At 54.1% G+C, this 19,794-nt stretch overlaps 6 protein-coding genes across 6 annotated transcripts; 3 read left to right on the top strand and 3 right to left on the bottom strand.

The window, feature by feature from the left end:
• Positions 1–2,372: 2,372 nt before the first annotated feature.
• Positions 2,373–3,085, bottom strand: LOC120763809 (feather keratin 1-like). The gene is made up of 2 exons (XM_040087374.1): positions 3,013–3,085; positions 2,373–2,680 (listed from the first exon to the last, which is right to left on the bottom strand). Exon 2 carries the CDS (start codon positions 2,676–2,678, stop codon positions 2,373–2,375), a length of 306 nt encoding a protein of 101 aa, XP_039943308.1. The 5' UTR covers positions 2,679–2,680; positions 3,013–3,085.
• Positions 2,742–6,160, top strand: LOC120763596 (feather keratin 1-like). The gene is made up of 3 exons (XM_040087053.1): positions 2,742–2,877; positions 5,383–5,480; positions 5,834–6,160. Exons 1-3 carry the CDS (start codon positions 2,742–2,744, stop codon positions 6,158–6,160), a joined length of 561 nt encoding a protein of 186 aa, XP_039942987.1.
• A 2,623-nt stretch (positions 6,161–8,783) lies between these two features.
• LOC120763808 (feather keratin 1-like) lies at positions 8,784–11,191 on the bottom strand. Its single transcript, XM_040087373.2, has 3 exons — positions 11,083–11,191; positions 9,455–9,552; positions 8,784–9,110 (listed from the first exon to the last, which is right to left on the bottom strand). Exons 1-3 carry the CDS (start codon positions 11,189–11,191, stop codon positions 8,784–8,786), a joined length of 534 nt encoding a protein of 177 aa, XP_039943307.2.
• Positions 11,192–11,765: 574 nt separating this feature from the next.
• Positions 11,766–12,532, top strand: LOC120763597 (feather keratin 1-like). Its single transcript, XM_040087054.1, has 2 exons — positions 11,766–11,843; positions 12,206–12,532. Exons 1-2 carry the CDS (start codon positions 11,766–11,768, stop codon positions 12,530–12,532), a joined length of 405 nt encoding a protein of 134 aa, XP_039942988.1.
• A 2,161-nt stretch (positions 12,533–14,693) lies between these two features.
• Positions 14,694–17,870, bottom strand: LOC120763598 (feather keratin 1-like). Its single transcript, XM_040087056.1, has 3 exons — positions 17,814–17,870; positions 15,374–15,505; positions 14,694–15,020 (listed from the first exon to the last, which is right to left on the bottom strand). The coding sequence occupies exons 1-3, from the start codon at positions 17,868–17,870 to the stop codon at positions 14,694–14,696; spliced, it is 516 nt and encodes a 171-aa protein (XP_039942990.1).
• LOC120763831 (feather keratin 1-like) lies at positions 17,783–18,492 on the top strand. Its single transcript, XM_040087409.1, has 2 exons — positions 17,783–17,855; positions 18,185–18,492. Exon 2 carries the CDS (start codon positions 18,187–18,189, stop codon positions 18,490–18,492), a length of 306 nt encoding a protein of 101 aa, XP_039943343.1. The 5' UTR covers positions 17,783–17,855; positions 18,185–18,186.
• The last annotated feature ends 1,302 nt before the right edge of the window (positions 18,493–19,794 follow it).

Raw genomic sequence — 19,794 nt, forward strand, 5'->3', positions numbered from 1 at the left:
CTCCTGCTATAGACAGTATCTCAGCTCCAGCTAGCCTATTCCAGTTTAAAACTCCTTCCCCTCGTCCAATCACTCGATATGTCTCTCTCCAGCTGCCTTACACCACCCCTTGATGTACTGAAAGGCTGCACTAAGGTTCCCCAGATCCTGCTCTCCTCCTGAGTGAAAAACCTCAACTGCTTCAGCTGCCCTTCGGAGCAGGAGAGATGCATCAGTGTGACCATCTTGGCAGCCCTTCTCTGCAGGGCAGCTCTCCTTCCACCCGCCTCACAGTCCCTATTGATGTCTCTGAGATTGCCCCAAAGCAGTGTCAGGACTTTGCACCTGGCTTTGTGGAAGTTCCCAAGTTCCCTGTGGGACAGTTCCTGAGGTCTTTCAAGATCCCTGTGGATTTAAACCCTCCCATCTAGTGTAATTATTGCTCCCCTCAGCTTCATGTCATTGCTGAGTCACAAATCACTAATGCTGGAAAAGACCCCCAAGATCATCACCTTGACAAAAGGCCCCTATGGCAAATAAACCACTTCACAAAGTGCTGTGAGGGTGCACCCAACTGCATTGTCCATGTCAGTGATGCTCACAGATGCCAAGGGCTGTCACCAGCATCCTGGGCTGTGCAAGCAGGAGTGGAACCAGGAGATGGGTGGGAGCAATGATGCTGCTCTGCTCAGCGCTCCCCTGGTGCCATCTCCTGTGTTGGGCACAGGCTGTAATGCAGGAACAGCCTGGAGCAAGTGGAGAGAGTTTGGTGCAGGGTGGCTGGGATGGTGAGGAGGTCAGAGCACTTGACTTAGGCCCAGGGATTGCTGAGCATGGAAACAAGAATGGTTTGGTCAGAGAGATAAAATCATCCTTGGAGTAGACAGGGTCACTGACAAGGTTTGGTTCATTCAATCCATCTGCAGGCTGTTCAACACTGAAGACTTAAGGGATAATGACTCCAAATATTCAGGGTGCTTTGGTGAACTGGGGGAGGTGAGCTCTGGATGTGTAATGGCCAGCCTCTGATCTAGTAAGACTGAGGGTGATGATGGGCTTTGAATGAGATAGGAGGTGGCTGCCTCTTGTCACTCTAAGCTGCCCCCATCTCACAGACCACTGGGCTGTGGGGCTGCCTCACTGCCCCCAGGGGAAGCACCAGGACATTCACCCGTGGCCTGACAGTGTTCATCTCTGCTGGTGGGCCATTTTGGGCCGAAAACAAAGCAACTGTGCTGGGTGTGATGGGCAGCTGTGTTGTCTTAGAAGGCCCCTGAAGAGTCCCATGATCCACAACATTACATGATCCAGTGTGAAGCTCTCCCTTACAGAGGGGGAATCTGGGAGTCCCCACCTGAAAATGAGTGAACAGAAACCAAATAGATTTTATGTTTTGTGGATTTTCCTGGGGATTTTCTCCCACCACTTCCTTGAGACTTCCTCCATCACCTGACAAGTCCGGTCTGCCACCACTTTGACCAAGACTGTGCAGCAACCAAGTCTCACAACAGGGCCTGTGGCTGCAGAGATCTTCACAATCTTGCTCTTTATCTCTCTTCCTTTCCTTTGCCTTGTGCATGTCCCTGGGTGATGAGGTTGCATTTTCATCTTGCAATGCTTTCAATGTTGTTGTATTGCTTAAATAACCAAAATGGCCACAGATGTGTTTTCCTGTGCAATCACATTATTCTACAACAAACTTTCTGTGTGTGTTTATCAACACTAATCATTCTGTGTCAGTTCTCTCCAATCAACCTCAAGGGATGTATTAACAAGAACTTGAGTTCCCCTCACCTTCTGCTGTGGGTCGTAACACCGACACGTGAAGAAGGATAGAAAGCAGCAATACCACAATAAAGCAAGTTCAACTCTAGCATCTTAAAAGGGATGCAAACACCTTCTCCTGAATCTGTCGCACAGAACATCCCTTAGCAACACCTCTCCCCCTGGGAATCCTGGGACACCGACAACAGGGAAAGGATGACACAGAGGCGTGGGCTGGGATGCAACAGAAATTTAATGAGTCAAAAGATGAGAACAAGGTCACTCTGAGTGCAGGCCTCAGTGCAAAGAGCACCAGGGTCAGCTTAGAATCTCCATCACACGGCTGTGGCAGAGATGGCAGCAGGTGTCCATCTCCCTGATCCAGAGAGGGCCAGCAGGTTCTCCCCTGGATGGCTGTGAGGGGCTCACAAGGGAGCAAGGACACAGGAGGGAAAGGAGGGAGTGGCAGAGGGCAGAGGCAGGGATGGGCTGTGCTTCCCAAGAGTCCTTCTGCAAGGGCTGCTGGGGTTGCTCAGCCCCTCAGGAAGCAACAAGCCCACGCTGCGTCCCCAGGGCGGTTCCATCCTGGCAGTGCCTGGGTTCCTTCCCCAGGGCCACGGCCAGCAGCTTTAGCAGGGCAGGCACCTCGTGCCACAGAGGCCACTGCCCAAGCCAGAGAGGCCAAAGCCCCCAGAGTTGATGGGCACTCCCTGAGAGCTGAGGATGCTGCCAACAGCAGCAGAGGTGGAGGATCCCACGGCGGTGTTCTGAGGGAAGGAGCTGAGGATGGGGCCGGGCAGGGTCACCAGCACAGCAGGCGGCTCAATGACAACGGTGGAGTCCTGGCACTGCCTGACACAGGGCTCATTGCAGCTGTTGGCCAGCGGGGTGGGGCCGCAGGGCTGGCAGGGCCGGCACGGGCTGTAGCAGGACATGTCTTGGGGCTGCACGTGCACCTGGCAGAGAGGGCAGGAGGAAGCAGAGCACAAGGGGGGGGGATGAGGATCAACCTGACACTCCACCATGACGATGGCCGTGTTTCTCTCAGTGCAAAAGGCTCCCCAAATCATGATAAAGTCCATAGACATCCCCACCTCACCAACAGCTCAGGACACACCTCAGCCAAGCCCCAGTGTCTGTCTCTGCTGCACCTTCTGCCTCTTCCCCTCACCCATGGCAAGAAGCCCCTGTGCCCAGCTGAAGACAAGCAATGTGCTTAGAAATGCATTTGGAGGAGGACAAGGAGGAGGAGAAATGCTCCAAACTCACCTTCTTCCCAAGGAGCTGGAGACAGGAAGAGTGGATGAGAGAGTGAGGAGAAGGAGCCGCTTTTATACAGCTCCTGCACCGCCCCAGGCCCACAGTAGCTGCACAGGGCAACAATTTTCCTACAGACTCATCTCCAAAGCCAAATATCCTCCCGAATGCCACAGCGTGTGTTTTGGCTTCCATCAAGGCTGTCATTTAATTTCCTCGTTTCTGACATCCCCACTAGGTCATGAAGATCCCTTTCATGTTAAGGGATGAGAAGCCAAATGATTTTTCTGGCGGGAACACATGAGTAATGGTTGGACTCAATGGTCTTGGAGGTCTTTGCAAAGACCATTGCGCTTGAGATTCTGTGGTTGAATAATTCTCTGATCCTTGGCAGGAACCAAGTCTCAAACAGAGCCCTGTGCCTTTGGGCTCCTCTTCAATACCTGGGGGAGGTGTTGGGTGTCTGGACCGTTCCTTGTTCCTCCCTCTCTCCTCACCCTCGATGCCCTTTGGCTGCACAATGTGCAGCCTGACCTGGGTGACACACAAGCACAGGCCGCTTTTCCAATGCATGCTGCCAGGGCTGAGAACACAAGTGACATGTGAGGGAGCTGCCAAGCATCCCGTTCTCCCAGGGCCAGGATGGAGCTGCCCTTGCTGGAGGGGACTCAGCCCTGCCTTGCACCGGCCTGCAGACATCACACACCCCTGGCCTGGCCTCACAGCAAGAGGCTGACACACGGCCAACCCAAAATTAGAGTGTGACTTGCCACAGGTAGGGAGAGTCTCTCCCTGGAGATTTGCCTACTGAAGGCATTCCCTTGCCCTCCTGAGACGCGTCCCAGCTGCCTCCGTGTCTGCGGGGCAGGGAGGTGCATCAGTCCTTGGTGTAGTCTCAGAGCTGGTTTTGTACCCAGGGCTTTTCTGAGTGTATTCCCTCCCTGAGCATCCCCAGGCACGTGGCACTGCACTTTCCCCAAAGCTCTCACATGCTGGGTGGATGGAGGAGGTTTCCTTCCCTCTCCAGCGGTGCTGGGTTGTTCTCTAGGCTGAGGAGGCATTTGGAGCATTGGAAAGGGGTGGGCTTGAGTCCCAGTGCCCTGCAGGAGCCACAGAGCTTTGGACCCCAGGATGTGTCCAAAGCAGTGGGGCAGTGTTTTCTGAGAGCCCTTCTTCCAGGTCCTGAGCCTCCAGGAGAGCTCCTGTCCACAGCCAGGTGTCTTTGACCAGGAGGATGTGTCCTTGTGTCCATTCTGTCACTCCAGCAGCATCTCAGACTGTTGTCCTGTGTTTTGCCTTGACTTTTTGTGGTTTTTTGAACCATAGGGTGCCTCTAAAATGCTGCCAGCTTTTCTGACCTCTCGCTGTTCACAGGTGCCTGTACATCTGACCTGCCTGAGTGGGTGGAAGAGTTGGGAGTCCAGGATCGGTTCATTGCTATTCATATCCTCCCTGACCATCTCTTTCTCTTTGTCCTCAGTTGCATTCCCTGACTGCCAGCACCTCCCAAAGGGTGTTTAGAGCTCTTTTCACTGACACCAAAGCTCTTGTGTCCATCACCAGGTTGCACACACTCATGTCAGTCCAGTCTGTTTAAATGTCCCCACAGCTGATCCTCCTCCTCTGCTCTGGAGAGGTTTTCCCTACCCCTGTGTCTGAGGAATATCAGGGACCTTATCCTGTGACAGGAAATGTTACCAGTGAAGACCAAGGCCCAGAATCCTTGGAGAAGCTTCCCCTTTCCTGTGAGCCCTGCCCCAGGCAGCCTCGGCTCAAGCCTCCCTTTTGCTGTTGCCCTGTGTGGAAGCTGTTCTTGTTTGCCACCACAAGCTTTCCTGATTCAGCTCCAGCTGGGCTCTGGCTTTCCAACCCCGGCCCTGGAACACTCAGCCAGCCTGGCAAACGATCTGCATCAGCAAAGGGCATCAAGAGGAAGGGAGAGGAAAGCATTTCCCTGCAGAAGCAGCGTGCAGTGGGCGTTGGAGTGGGGCGGGAGGGAGGAGAGAGCAGCAGGCAGGACGTGCTGCCAGGACAGGAGCCTTTGGGTGCTCTGCTGCTCTGTGCGGGGCAGGGCAGAGCTGGGGCTGTCCCTGCAGAGGCAGCTGCCAACAATGGCAGGGCACTGCCCTGAGCCAACATCCCCTGCCTGATGGGACCCTGTGGGATGGGGGCACATCCTGTGCCTGCACGGACACGCTCTGATCCCGGGTCTCCTCAGGCCTGGCATGGCACACGTGAAAGGAGCTGCAGCACAGACCAAGCATGTCAGAAATGAGGAAATGAAATGGCAGCCTTGATGGAAATCAAACCACAACGTGTGGCGTTAGGGAGGATATTTTGCTTTGGAGGTGAATGTGTTGGAAAATTACTGCCTTTGTGCAGGGCCTGCGGGCCTGGGGCAGTGCAGGAGCGGTATAAAAGGGGGACCTTCTCCGCACTCTCTCATTCACTCCTCTCACCTCCATCTCCTTGGCACCAAGGTGAGTCCGAAGACTTTTCTTTTCTTCCTCCTTTGGGCTTTCTGATCACATTCTCTGCATTAATCTCATGCGAGTCCTTGAGAACAGCTTGTTATGGGAGAGGGAAGGGGCAGAAGTTGTGTACGCAGAGAGGCTGGGTTTTGTCTGAGATGTCTCCTGGCTTCTGGCGTATGGGACTAAAACCCCTTGGCTTGTTCACTCATGAGGAGATTCTTGAACAACCAGTGAGGCTGTTGGGGCTCTCTAAGCAGCCTCCTGCTGTCTTCTCTTTGCTTTTCTCCATCATGGTGTGCCAACAGACTGCTCTGACACAGGCCTGTGTCTACTCTGCTTCCCCCTGCCCTCTCTGCCAGGTGCACGTGCAGCCCCAAGACATGTCCTGCTACAGCCCGTGCCGGCCCTGCCAGCCCTGCGGCCCCACCCCGCTGGCCAACAGCTGCAATGAGCCCTGTGTCAGGCAGTGCCAGGACTCCACCGTTGTCATTGAGCCGCCTGCTGTGCTGGTGACCCTGCCCGGCCCCATCCTCAGCTCCTTCCCACAGAACACCGCCGTGGGATCCTCCACCTCTGCTGCTGTTGGCAACGTCCTCAGCTCTCAGGGAGTGCCCATCAACTCTGGGGGCTTTGGCCTCTCTGGCTTTGGCAGTGGCCTCTGTGGCACGAGGTGCCTCCCCTGCTAAAGCTGCTGGCCGTGGCCCTGGGGAAGGAATCCAGGCACTGCCAGGATGGAACCGCCCTGGGGACGCAGCGTGGGCTTGTTGCTTCCTGAGGGGCTGAGCAACCCCAGCAGCCCTTGCAGAAGGACTCTTGGGAAGCACAGCCCATCCCTGCCTCTGCCCTCTGCCACTCCCTCCTTTCCCTCCTGTGTCCTTGTTCCCCTCTGAGCCCCACACAGCCATCCAGGGAGAACCTGCAGCTTCCACCCCTGTGTGGGGACCTGCTTGGAAAACTCATCTTGGAGAACAACAGACTCTTGTTTGGCCCTGGTGGACTCTGCATTGGTGTCTCAGCTTGGGTTGACCTAATTTTCCTGTTTTGACTCATTAAAGTTCTTTTGCATTGCAGCCCATGGTTTCCTCTCATTTTTTCCCCAACAGATCCGCTCCCAACATGCCCAGAAAGGGAGATGTTGCTCAGGGATGGTTGTGGAAGGGGATTTTGGGCAATGGTTGTTCACAAGGTGTTAACACAGGCTCAATTTAAATATTCTTACTCATGCAATAGGTAACACTGTTTTCTAAGTTTCTCTACTGACCTGGGGCTGGGCAGCATGGCCCAATGCTCTTCAATGATCATAATGATGGGAAAGATGATTGTTGGTCTCCCCTAAAGCATTCTCTTCCCTACACTCAGCAATGCTTCCCTATGCTTCCTGGGCCTTCAGCCTCTTCTCTCCAGCCAAGTGCTCCAACCTCCACACCATCCTGGCCACCTTACACCAAACTCTCTCCCCTTGCTCCAGGCTGTTCCTGCGTTACAGCCTGTTCCCAGCACGGGGGATGGCACCAGGGGAGCGCTGAGCAGAGCGGCATCGTCGCTCCCACCCATCTCCTGGTTCCACTCCTGCTCGCACAGCCCAGGATGCTGGTGGCAGCCCTCGGTGTCAGGGCACACTCGGGGCAATCGTCCCTGTTCTGACGGGGTGATGTGCTGGTTTGAAAGTAAACCAGTGGCAGGAACAAACCCCACACCAATACCTTGAGTTTTCAGGTTGGAGTTAACATTTAATAGAAAGACTACTAGAAACGCAATGATACAGAAAACCTGGCTTAAACCCACAAAGTCAGAGCACAACCTAGCAGCCTGTTGGTCAGGGTGGTGGCCTCAGTCTGACTCAGTGATGGTTGCAGTCTTGTCCAGAGCAGTGGTCCTGGAAACTTGGCCCTACTCTGCCTGTGTCAGTCACTGGTGTTGTTCCAAATCCCCAAAGCCCCAGGTGATACCCAGTCGCGTTCAGGTGGTACCGCCCCCAGGGCAGGGAGTTTCACAATGGGAGGATGTAATCCTGTTGTCACTGCAGCTGCCCACTCTTGCTAGGGCCATGGAGCCCATGATGGCCCCTTAGCTGAGATGTCCTCCTCAGGGTGGCTGTGGCTGTCACAGTTGAGTCAGTTGTGAAGACAAAAAAACCCATTGCCTTGCAGGGTTTGCACTCTCTCCCTTCTCTAACACCCAGCTTGCTGCCTGAGGGGTTGGGTGTGCACAGGGCTGCTGCTGCAAATGAGCCACCATTAACTGTTCATCAGGGATGATGTCAGTGGGAGGAGAATACATAGTTTGGTTCCAGGCCACACTGTCACCCAGGACAGGTGACTCCAAAAACCCCTTTCCCTGGGGCTGCTTTGGGGCTGCTGTTTGCCAGGGTCTGAGGGAGGAGTGGGGACACAGGGCTGCTTGGCCCCAAGTGGGTTGTCATGAGGGCTCTGTGGGGACCAGTGTCCCTGGGCCCAGCTGTGTCCTGCAGCACTTCAGCCACTCTGCTCCCTCAGCCGCTCCTGGGCAGCCTTTGAGACCCTCAGCCCTTTGACAACCAACTGCCTCTGCTCCTGCCTGATGTCTGTCCAGGCTCCCTCTCCCCAGAAACATTGCCAGGGTGGCCTGGGCACAGACAGGGCACGGACACGGCCAGGAGGAGATGCTCCAGCCGTGGGCCTGTGTGGCTGTGTTTAACCCAGTCAGCCCTGAGCAGCTCTTCTCCAGATCTGCCTTCCCAGTGGGACTGGGGAGAATTGGAGAATTACAAGAATATGTGGTGACAGGACACGGGGGAGTGGTTTCACGTTGACTTAGAGGAGATTTAGATTGTATACCAAGAAGCAATCCTTTATTATAAGGGTGGTGAGACCCTGGCACAGGTTGTGCAGAGAACATGCGGCTGGCCCTGGATCCCTGGAAGTGTTAAATGCCAAGGTAGATGGGGCTTGGAGCAATCTGGGATAGTGGAAGGTGTCCCTGTCCATGCCAAGGGGGTGAGACTGTTTGATCTTAAAAGTCCTTTCCAACCCAACCCATTCTGGGATTTTATCGTTCCTTTCACATCCATTGGGACAGGGAAACTCAGAACGCAGAGGGTCCCTCAGTGCACACTGAGCACACGCAGTGCCAGCCTGTGTTGACAGCCAGTGCAAAACCAGCCCCAACAACCCCTCCCAGAAACAGCCCTGGGCAACCTCTCTGCCCTGGGAGAGTGTCTGCAGGGCAAAGGATGACACAAAGGCATGGGCTGGGATGCAGCAGAATTTAATGAGTCAAAAGAGGGAGAAGAGAGGGATCCAGGAGGAGGCCACAGTGCAGGGAGCAGCTTTAGCAGGGGAAGCACCTTGTGCCACAGAGGCCACTGCCCAAGCCTGAGAGGCCAAAGCCCCCAGAGTTGATGGGCACTCCCTGAGAGCTGAGGATGCTGCCAACAGCAGCAGAGGTGGAGGATCCCACGGCGGTGTTCTGTGGGAAGGAGCTGAGGATGGGGCCGGGCAGGGTCACCAGCACAGGCGAGGGCTGGATGGCCACATGGGAGTCCTGGCACTGCCTGACACAGGGCTCATTGCAGCTGTTGGCCAGCGGGGTGGGGCCGCAGGGCTGGCAGGGCCGGCACGGGCTGTAGCAGGACATGTCTTGGGGCTGCACGTGCACCTGGCAGAGAGAGAAGAGAGAATCAAGGCATGAGAGGGGTTTGAAGTACAATCTGTCACCCCAAAATTAGGGGGATCCTTTCTCTCAGCCCCTAGGAGCACCACCACGAATAATCAAGTCCATTGAGGAACGCAACCGCCCCATAGCTCAGGAGATACCTTATTCTATATTCATCCTTTTACATGGTAAACCTTCCCTCGCCCATGGTAAACCTTCCCTCTCCCATGGTAAGCATCTTCAAAAACCAATATTGGGTCTTGGCAATGTGAGAAGTCTCAAAGAGGATTATGTGGAAAGAGTAGAAGGACAAGGAGAATTAGGAGAAGAAATGGCTCTAAACTCACCTTGTTCCCCGTGAGATGGAGAAGAGAGGAGTGGATGAGAGAGTGGTGAGAAGGGCCCATTTTTATACTGCTCCAACACCGCCCCAGGCCCACAGTCACTGCATGAGGACAGCAATTTTCCAACAGACTCATCTTTATAGCAAAATATTTGACCTAATGCCCCAGGTTGTGTTTTAGTTTCCGTCAACACTGCCATTTCATATCCTCATTTCTGACTCACCCTCCAGGTCACAGAGACACCTTTCAAGTACCTGGATGAGGAGCCCGAGGATTTCCTGCTCAGTTACACATCAGTACATGCAGAAGATGTGCTCCATTCCCTGGAGGGGCCTGTGCAGCCTGAGGTCTGGGGAGATCTGGTGGGGTCTGGGGAGATCTGTTTTCAGCTCCCTGTGCACATCTTCCCACCAAGGCAGTGGCTGCTGGATACCTAAAGGCCACTGTGCCAGACTATGGAGCACATCCCTCTCACTCCCTGCTGCTTCCCTGCTCATGCCAGGAGCCACTGGGCAGTGCCTCTCTAGACAGGTGGGCTGCACTGCTGTGGTCAGATGCCTTCACTCAAGGAAATCTCCTTCTGAGGAAACAATTGCAGTTGAAAGTCATCCCTCCTTGTGACAGTCTTTGGGCTTCACAAGCTATATTATCATTAGGCTCACAGAATGATGTTATTCTCTCAAATTCCTTGATTCCTCAATAAACCTTGGACCTCTCCTGATACCACCATGAGCTTTAGCAGCAGCTTTGGGCACTGCAAGCAGGAGAGTCAAAGACCTGGACTCTTTCCACAAACACAGTGACAGTGCTGCAAGCCCCCTGGGCTGAGGGAGTGCTGACAGCCAGGCCATGGAGAGGGCAATGGCCATGGGGCTGCCTGGAGCTGTACTCCAGTGCTCAGAGATGGTTTTACTGGGGCGTGGTGGAGCTGCCCTGACAGCAGGGGAATTCAGTGTGGGACGTGGGCCGGCACACGGGATGCCAAGAGGCTGACACACAGCCACCCCAAAATTAGAGTGCGACTCGCCACAGGCGGGGAGAGTCTACCCCAGGAAATTTGCCTACTGAAGGCATTCCCTTGCCCTCCTGGGATGCATCCCAGCTGCCTCCATGTCTGCAGGGCAGGGAAGTGCATCAGTCCTTGGTGCAGTCTCAGAGCTGGTTTTGTACCCAGGGCTTTTCTGAGCTCATCCCCTCCCTGAGCAGCCCCTGGCACACGGCACAGCAGAGTTTTAAGGCTGTAAGATCACAGCAGACTTCTGTGCCCAGTGATTCAAGGGTTCCTCCTTTTGCAGTACAAGACCTACATTTTGCCACCTTCTTGCAGGCAGAAGAATTTGTGAGGGCCACGTCCTCCAGCTCGTTTCCAGTGCTCACATGCTTTTTGTGACAGCTGTGATTTCAAAGGGAGTTGAAAGTGACCTTTACCTGACACCAGCTATCCCTCCTGCATGCACAGCATCAAATCAGACACACTTGTGTCAGGTGAAACAGTTGAAATGGTCCCACACTTTTCCTGTTGCACTGTGGGAAGTCTTCCCATATTCTGACAACCTGAGGCGCATCAGGAACTCAAATTCCTGAAAGCAATTCCTGCCAGTAAAGAACAAGTCCAAGAACCCCTGGAGTACCTCTGCCAGGCACATTGTCCCTGCCTTCAGGGGAGCTGCCCTGTTGAATACTGGAGCTGCCTTTGGCCAATTCTCCCCTTTCCTTGAAGACCTTCTTGTTGCCCTCCATGTGTTTCGCCTGACTGGGCTCCAGGTGGGCTTTGGCTTTCCTAAGCTGAGCCTGGATACTCCAACAGCCTGGCAAACATCCCCTCCAGAGCAAAGGGCTTCAAGAGGAAGAGAGATGGAACATTGACCCAGCCAAGGTGCCTGGAGGTGCTGCAGCTCGTGACCCTTGGAGAGAGAGGGAAGAGAGAGAAGCAACTGACACAGCCCTAAGCAGGAGGAACTTTTGGGAACAGTGATCACACATGTTGCTGGGAGCAGGGCTGGGGCACTTTTTTCACAGGCAGTTGCAAACAATTGCACTGCACTGCCCCAAGCCAACATCTCCTGCCCTTGTGGGACCGTTCCAGCACCTCTGGCCAAACTGACATGATTCTGCCTGGGATATTCTTTAGTTTCTTATTGTGGCACATGAAAGGATCCTACAGAGCAGGGCAAGAATGTCAGAAATGAGGAAATGAAATGGCAACGTAGATGGAAACATAACCTGAATCTGTGCCATTACACAGAATATTTTGTTTTCGAGGTGAGTCTCTTGGAAAATTACCACCCTTGTGCAGGACTGTGGGCCTGGGGCAATGCAAGAGCTGTATAAAAGCAGGTTCTTCTCCTCACTCTCACATTCACTCCTCTCACCTCCATCTCCTTGGAACAAGGTGAGTGTGAAGCCCATTCTCCATTTCTCCTTCTCCTCTGGGATTTCTCTGCACATTTTTCTGCACATACCTGTGACTTTGTCCCATGCAAGACCTTGCAGATGCTTTTTGTGAGAGGAGGAGAGGACTGGAGGTGTGTGACTTCTGGGTCTTGGCAGAAGTATTGCCCCAGTTTTGGGCTGGTTGGGGATGTCCCTGGGCTTGAGGTCTTGGTGGGATTTGTGTGAGGGGAGGAGCCCATGTGCCTCCAGAACCAGCCTTCACCTCTCATTCCCACCTCATGCCTTGGCTCGCTCATGGTGGGTGACAGCTGGATCCTTACCCACTCCTTGTGATTTGCTTCCCTCTTCTCTCTCTGCCAGGTGCACGTGCAGCCCCAAGACATGTCCTGCTACAGCCCGTGCCGGCCCTGCCAGCCCTGCGGCCCCACCCCGCTGGCCAACAGCTGCAATGAGCCCTGTGTCAGGCAGTGCCAGGACTCCCATGTGGCCATCCAGCCCTCGCCCGTGCTGGTGACCCTGCCCGGCCCCATCCTCAGCTCCTTCCCTCAGAACACCGCCGTGGGATCCTCCACCTCGGCTGCTGTTGGCAGCATCCTCAGCTCTCAGGGAGTGCCCATCAACTCTGGGGGCTTTGGCCTCTCTGGCTTGGGCAGTGGCCTCTGTGGCACGAGGTGCCTGCCCTGCTAAAGCTGCTCCCTGCACTGTGGCCTCCCCCTGGATCCCCCTCTTCTCCCTCTTTTGACTCATTAAAGTCTGCTGCATCCCAGCCCATGCCTTTGTGTCATCCTTTGCCCTGCAGACACTCTCCCAGGGCAGAGAGGTTGCCCAGGGCTGTTTCTGGGAGGGGTTGTTGGGGCTGGTTTTGCACTGGCTGTCAACACAGGCTGGCACTGCGTGTGCTCAGCGTGCATTGAGGGACCCTCTGGGTTTTGAATCTTTCTGCCTCTTTGGGGCAGGATAGAATTTCCCTGCATTGTCCACATTGTCCAAACAGCCACTCTCTTTGCACTTCTTTCCCTTTTCCCTTCTCAGCTCAACACTGTGGCACAAGTGCTCAGCAGTCAATGTTTCACTGACCAGACAGAGGTGCTGCATTCCCATCAGACTCTGGCAGATCCCATCTTATCACAGGATGTTCTCAAAGGGAGGGCAGAGTGCATTGGGCTGCCTTCTCACAGACCCCTGTTTCCATGGGATCCTAGAATGGCTTTGGTTGGAAGAGACCATTAATGTTTATCTAGTCCAAGCCTGTTGCCGTGGACACAGATATCTGTCACTGCACCACATAAGGTTTGAGCAAACCTGGCATTGAACCCTTCCCAAGATGGGACACCCCATCATTCTCTAGGAGGTGTTTCCCAGTGTTTCTTATCTCACTCACCACCGTAAAATTCCTCCTTATGTCCCTTCAGGATTTATCCTATTTCAGTTTAAAACTCTTGCTCCTTGTCCAATTATTGCAGGCCTTGAGAAAAGGTCTCTCTGCAGCTTCTTCATTCATCCCCTTTACATACCCAAAGGCTGCACTAAGGTCTCTCCAGAGCCTGCCCTTCTCCTGCCTCACAAACCTCATCTCCCTCAAGCCTTTTTGGGCGATGTGTGATCATTTTCCCAGCCCTTGTCTGGAGCTGCTCTAACAGATCCATGCATGCTTTGAATTGAGGACTCCAGAATGAATTCAGCATTCCTGGTGAAGTTTAACAAGAGCCGATAAGAAGTGGAGAATCCTCTCCTTTTACCTGCAGGCCATGTTTCTCTTTGTGCAGCCCTGGACCTGATGGAGTTGCTGAGCTGCAAACACACATTGCTGGCTCATATCCACTTTTCAATCTCCAGCATCCCCATGTCTTCTTTAAAGGTCTGCCTGCAATCCTTTCTTCTCCCTGGCTGTTCTGATGTTGTGGATTTCCAGAATGCAACTTTTCCTGGGAGAGTTCCTGGAGAGAGGGAGGCAGGGAGAAGCATCAGGGGTGGGCTGAGGGTCTCAAGGGGTTGTGCAAGATCATCTGAGGGAGGGGAATGGCTGAAGTGCTGCAGGACACGGTGACACCTGTCCATGCAGAGTCCAGATTTGAAGTTGGCTTTGTCGTAGCCAACCCTATCACATCCTCCAGTCTCTGAAAAGTCAGGCCCAGGATGAGGTGCTTTTGTGGTAACACCATCAAAACAGGAGGAAGTGCCAGCAGTGTTCCTGGACACCAAGGATTGTCATCAACACCCTGGGCTATCAGAGCATGACTGTCAACAGGACATCGATGGGAGCAAAGATCCCACTCTGCTCAGCACTCTCCAGATGGCATCAAGCATGCTGTGCTGCCTTCTGGACTGTAACACAAAAAGATCTCCAGCAAGGGAAGTGAAATACATGCAGATTGACCAAGATGGCTAATTGTGCATGAGGGCTGAGGACACAGGCTTGGTGACAACAGAGAAGGCTTTGATGGGAGCGCTAAAAGTGTTCTTGGTGTATTCAATGGTTGCTGTATGGGATCAGGTAATTCTTGCAGGTAGAGAGAGGCAGAGTAATTTAGAAAGGTGACACTAAATGTGAGTAATCAATGCCGCATTAACATAATGAATGCAATGTTGAGAACCGTGGCAATACCACTTCCAGCAATGCCTGCCCAGAGCCACACAGCAACACCTCTCTCACTGGATGTGCTGGGTGAGCATGTGCAGGGGAAAGGATGACACAGAGGCACGGGCTGGGATGCAGCAGAGCTTTAATGAGTCAAAAGATGAGAAAGAAGTGACTCAGAGTGGTAGACAGAGCACCAATGCTCTATCCCTGGTCTTGTACCATCCTGGCAGTGCGTGGGTTCCTTCCCCAGGGCCACGGCCAGCAGCTTTAGCAGGGGAGGCACCTCGTGCCACAGAGGCCACTGCCCAACCCTGAGAGGCCAAAGCCCCCAGAGCTGATGGGCACTCCCTGAGAGCTGAGGATGCTGCCAACAGCAGCAGAGGTGGAGGATCCCACGGCGGTGTTCTGTGGGAAGGAGCTGAGGATGGGGCCGGGCAGGGTCACCAGCACAGCAGGCGGCTCAATGACAACGGTGGAGTCCTGGCACTGCCTGACACAGGGCTCATTGCAGCTGTTGGCCAGCGGGGTGGGGCCGCAGGGCTGGCAGGGCCGGCACGGGCTGTAGCAGGACATGTCTTGGGGCTGCACGTGCACCTGGCAGAGAGGGCAGGAGGAAGCAGAGTAGACACAGGCCTATGTCAGAGCAGTCTGTTGGCACACCATGATGGAGAAAAGCAAAGAGAAGACAGCAGGAGGCTGCTTAGAGAGCCCCAACAGCCTCACTGGTTGTTCAAGAATCTCCTCATGAGTGAACAAGCCAAGGGGTTTTAGTCACATATGCCAGAAGCCAGGAGACATCTCAGACAAAACCCAGCCTCTCTGTGTACACAACTTCTGTCCCTTCCCTCTCCCATAACAAGCTGTTCTCAAGGACCCACATGAGATTAATGCAGAGAATGTGATCAGAAAGCCCAAAGGAGGAAGAAAAGAAAAGTCTTCGGACTCACCTTGATGCCAAGGAGATGGAGGTGAGAGGAGTGAATGAGAGAGTGCGGAGAAGGTCCCCCTTTTATACCGCTCCTGCACTGCCCCAGGCCCGCAGGCACTGCACAAAGGCAGTAATTTTCCAACACATTCACCTGCAAAGCAAAATATCCTCCCTAACGCCACACATTGCGGTTTGATTTCCATCAAGGCTGCCATTTAATTTCCTCATTTCTGACATGCTTGGTCTGTGCTGCAGCTCCTTTCACGTGTGCCGTGCCAGGCCTGAGGAGACCCGGGATCAGAGCGTGTCCGTGCAGGCACAGGATGTGCCCCCATCCCACAGGGTCCCATCAGGCAGGGGATGTTGGCTCAGGGCAGTGCCCTGCCGTTGTTGGCAGCTGCCTCTGCAGGGACAGCCCCAGCTCTGCCCTGCCCCGCACGGAGCAGCAGAGCACCCAAAGGCTCCTGTCCTGGCAGCACGTCCTGCCTGCTGCTCTCTCCTCCCTCCCGCCCCACTCCAACGCCCACTGCACGCTGCTTCTGCAGAGAAAATGCTTTCCTCTCCCTTCCTCTTGATGCCCTTTGCTGATGCAGATCGTTTGCCAGGCTGGCTGAGTGTTCCAGGGCTGGGGTTGGAAAGCCAGAGCCCAGCTGGAGCTGAATCAGGAAAGCTTGTGGTGGCAAACAAGAACATCTTCCACACAGGGCAACAGCAAAAGGGAGGCTTGAGCCGAGGCTGCCTGGGGCAGGGCTCACAGGAAAGGGGAAGCTTCTCCAAGGCTTCTGGGCCTTGGTCTTCAATGGTAACACTTCCTGTCACAGGATAAGGGCCCTGGTATTCCTCAGACACAGGGGTAGGGAAAATTTCCCTAGAACAGGGGAGGAGGATCAGCTGTGGGAACATTTAAACAGACTGGACTGACATGAGTGTGTGCAACCTGGTGATGGACACAAGAGCTTTGGTGTCAGTGAAAAGAGCTCAAAACACCCTTTGGGAGGTGCTGACAGTCAGGGAATGCAGCTGAGGACAAAGAGAAAGAGATGGTCAGGGAGGATATGAATAGCGATGAACAGATCCTGGACTCCCAACTCTTCCACCCACTCAGGCACCTGGCAGGTCAGATGTGCCTTCAGAGGCACCTGTGAACAGCAAGAGGTCAGAAAAGCTGACAGCATTTTAGAAGCGCCCTATGGTTCAAAAAACCACAAAAAGTCAAGGCAAAACACAGGACAACAGTCTGAGATGCTGCTGGAGTGACAGAATGGACACAAGGACACATCCTCCTGGTCAAAGACACCTGGCTGTGGACAGGAGCTCTCCTGGAGGCTCAGGACCTGGAAGAAGGGCTCTCAGAAAACACTGCCCCACTGCTTTGGACACATCCTGGGGTCCAAAGCTCTGTGGCTCCTGCAGTGCACTGGGACTCAAGCCCACCCCTTTCCAATGCTCCAAATGCCTCCTCAGCCTAGAGAACAACCCAGCACCGTTGGAGAGGGAAGGAAACCTCCTCCATCCACCCAGCATGTGAGAGCTTTGGGGAAAGTGCAGTGCCACGTGCCTGGGGATGCTCAGGGAGGGAATACACTCAGAAAAGCCCTGGGTACAAAACCAGCTCTGAGACTGCACCAAGGACTGATGCACCTCCCTGCCCCGCAGACATGGAGGCAGCTGGCACGCGTCCCAGGAGGGCAAGGGACTGCCTTCAGTAGGCAAATCTCCAGGGAGAGACTCTCCCTACCTGTGGCAAGTCACACTCTAATTTTGGGTTGGCCGTGTGTCAGCCTCTTGCTGTGAGGCCAGGCCAGGAGTGTGTGCTGTCTGCAGGCCGGTGCAAGGCAGGGCTGAGTCCCCTCCAGCAAGGGCAGCTCCATCCTGGCCCTGGGAGAACGGGATGCTTGGCAGCTCCCTCACATGTCACTTGTGTTCTCAGCCCTGGCAGCATGCATTGGAAAAGCGGCCTGTGCTTGTGTGTCACCCAGGTCAGGCTGCACATTGTGCAGCCAAAGGGCATCGAGGGTGAGGAGAGAGGGAGGAACAAGGAACGGTCCAGACACCCAACACCTCCCCCAGATATTGAAGAGGAGCCCAAAGGCACAGGGCTCTGTTTGAGACTTGGTTCCTGCCAAGGATCAGAGAATTATTCAACCACAGAATCTCAAGCGCAATGGTCTTGGCAAAGACCTCCAAGACCATTGAGTCCAACCATTACTCATGTGTTCCCGCCAGAAAAATCATTTGGCTTCTCATCCCTTAACATGAAAGGGATCTTCATGACCTAGTGGGGATGTCAGAAACGAGGAAATTAAATGACAGCCTTGATGGAAACCAAAACACACCCTGTGGCATTCGGGAGGATATTTGGCTTTGGAGATGAGTCTGTAGGAAAATTGTTGCCCTGTGCAGCTACTGTGGGCCTGGGGCGGTGCAGGAGCTGTATAAAAGCGGCTCCTTCTCCTCACTCTCTCATCCACTCTTCCTGTCTCCAGCTCCTTGGGAAGAAGGTGAGTTTGGAGCATTTCTCCTCCTCCTTGTCCTCCTCCAAATGCATTTCTAAGCACATTGCTTGTCTTCAGCTGGGCACAGGGGCTTCTTGCCATGGGTGAGGGGAAGAGGCGAAGGTGCAGCAGAGACAGACACTGGGGCTTGGCTGAGGTGTGTCCTGAGCTGTTGGTGAGGTGGGGATGTCTATGGACTTTATCATGATTTGGGGAGCCTTTTGCACTGAGAGAAACACGGCCATCGTCATGGTGGGGTGACAGGCTGATCCTCACCCCCACCTTTTGCTCTGCTTCCTCCTGCCCTCTCTGCCAGGTGCACGTGCAGCCCCAAGACATGTCCTGCTACAGCCCGTGCCGGCCCTGCCAGCCCTGCGGCCCCACCCCGCTGGCCAACAGCTGCAATGAGCCCTGTGTCAGGCAGTGCCAGGACTCCACCGTTGTCATTGAGCCGCCTGCTGTGCTGGTGACCCTGCCCGGCCCCATCCTCAGCTCCTTCCCTCAGAACACCGCCGTGGGATCCTCCACCTCTGCTGCTGTTGGCAGCATCCTCAGCTCTCAGGGAGTGCCCATCAGCTCTGGGGGCTTTGGCCTCTCAGGGTTGGGCAGTGGCCTCTGTGGCACGAGGTGCCTCCCCTGCTAAAGCTGCTGGCTGTGGCCCTGGGGAAGGAACCCAGGCACTGCCAGGATGGTACAAGACCAGGGATAGAGCACTGGGGCTCTGTCTACCACTCAGAGTCACTTCTTTCTCATCTTTTGGCTCATTAAAGCTCTGCTGCATCCCAGCCCGTGCCTCTGTGTCATCCTTTCCCCTGCACATGCTCACCCAGCACATCCAGTGAGAGAGGTGTTGCTGTGTGGCTCTGGGCAGGCATTGCTGGAAGTGGTATTGCCAGGGCTGTCAACATTGCATTCATTATGTTAATGCGGCATTGATTACTCACATTTAGTATCACCTTTCTAAATTACTCTGCCTCTCTCTACCTGCAAGAATTACCTGATCCCATTCAGCAACCATTGAATACACCAAGAACACTTTTAGTTCTCCCATCAAAGCCTTCTCTGTTGTCACCAAGCCTGTGTCCTCAGCCCTCATGCACAATTAGCCATCTTGGTCAATCTGCATGTATTTCACTTCCCTTGTTAGAGTTCTTTTTGTGTTACAGTCCAGAAGGTAGCACAGCATGCTTGATGCCATCTGGAGAGTGCTGAGCAGAGTGGGATCTTTGCTCCCATCGATGTCCTGTTGACAGTCATGCTCTGATAGCCCAGGGTGTTGATGACAATCCTTGGTGTCCAGGAACACTGCTGGCACTTCCTCCTGTTTTGATGGTGTTACCACAAAAGCACCTCATCCTGGGCCTGACTTTTCAGAGACTGGAGGATGTGATAGGGTTGGCTACGACAAAGCCAACTTCAAATCTGGACTCTGCATGGACAGGTGTCACCGTGTCCTGCAGCACTTCAGCCATTCCCCTCCCTCAGATGATCTTGCACAACCCCTTGAGACCCTCAGCCCACCCCTGATGCTTCTCCCTGCCTCCCTCTCTCCAGGAACTCTCCCAGGAAAAGTTGCATTCTGGAAATCCACAACATCAGAACAGCCAGGGAGAAGAAAGGATTGCAGGCAGACCTTTAAAGAAGACATGGGGATGCTGGAGATTGAAAAGTGGATATGAGCCAGCAATGTGTGTTTGCAGCTCAGCAACTCCATCAGGTCCAGGGCTGCACAAAGAGAAACATGGCCTGCAGGTAAAAGGAGAGGATTCTCCACTTCTTATCGGCTCTTGTTAAACTTCACCAGGAATGCTGAATTCATTCTGGAGTCCTCAATTCAAAGCATGCATGGATCTGTTAGAGCAGCTCCAGACAAGGGCTGGGAAAATGATCACACATCGCCCAAAAAGGCTTGAGGGAGATGAGGTTTATGAGGCAGGAGAAGGGC

This window comes from Hirundo rustica, chromosome 27, assembly GCF_015227805.2.
Source record: "Hirundo rustica isolate bHirRus1 chromosome 27, bHirRus1.pri.v3, whole genome shotgun sequence".
Taxonomy (NCBI): Eukaryota; Metazoa; Chordata; class Aves; order Passeriformes; family Hirundinidae; genus Hirundo; species Hirundo rustica.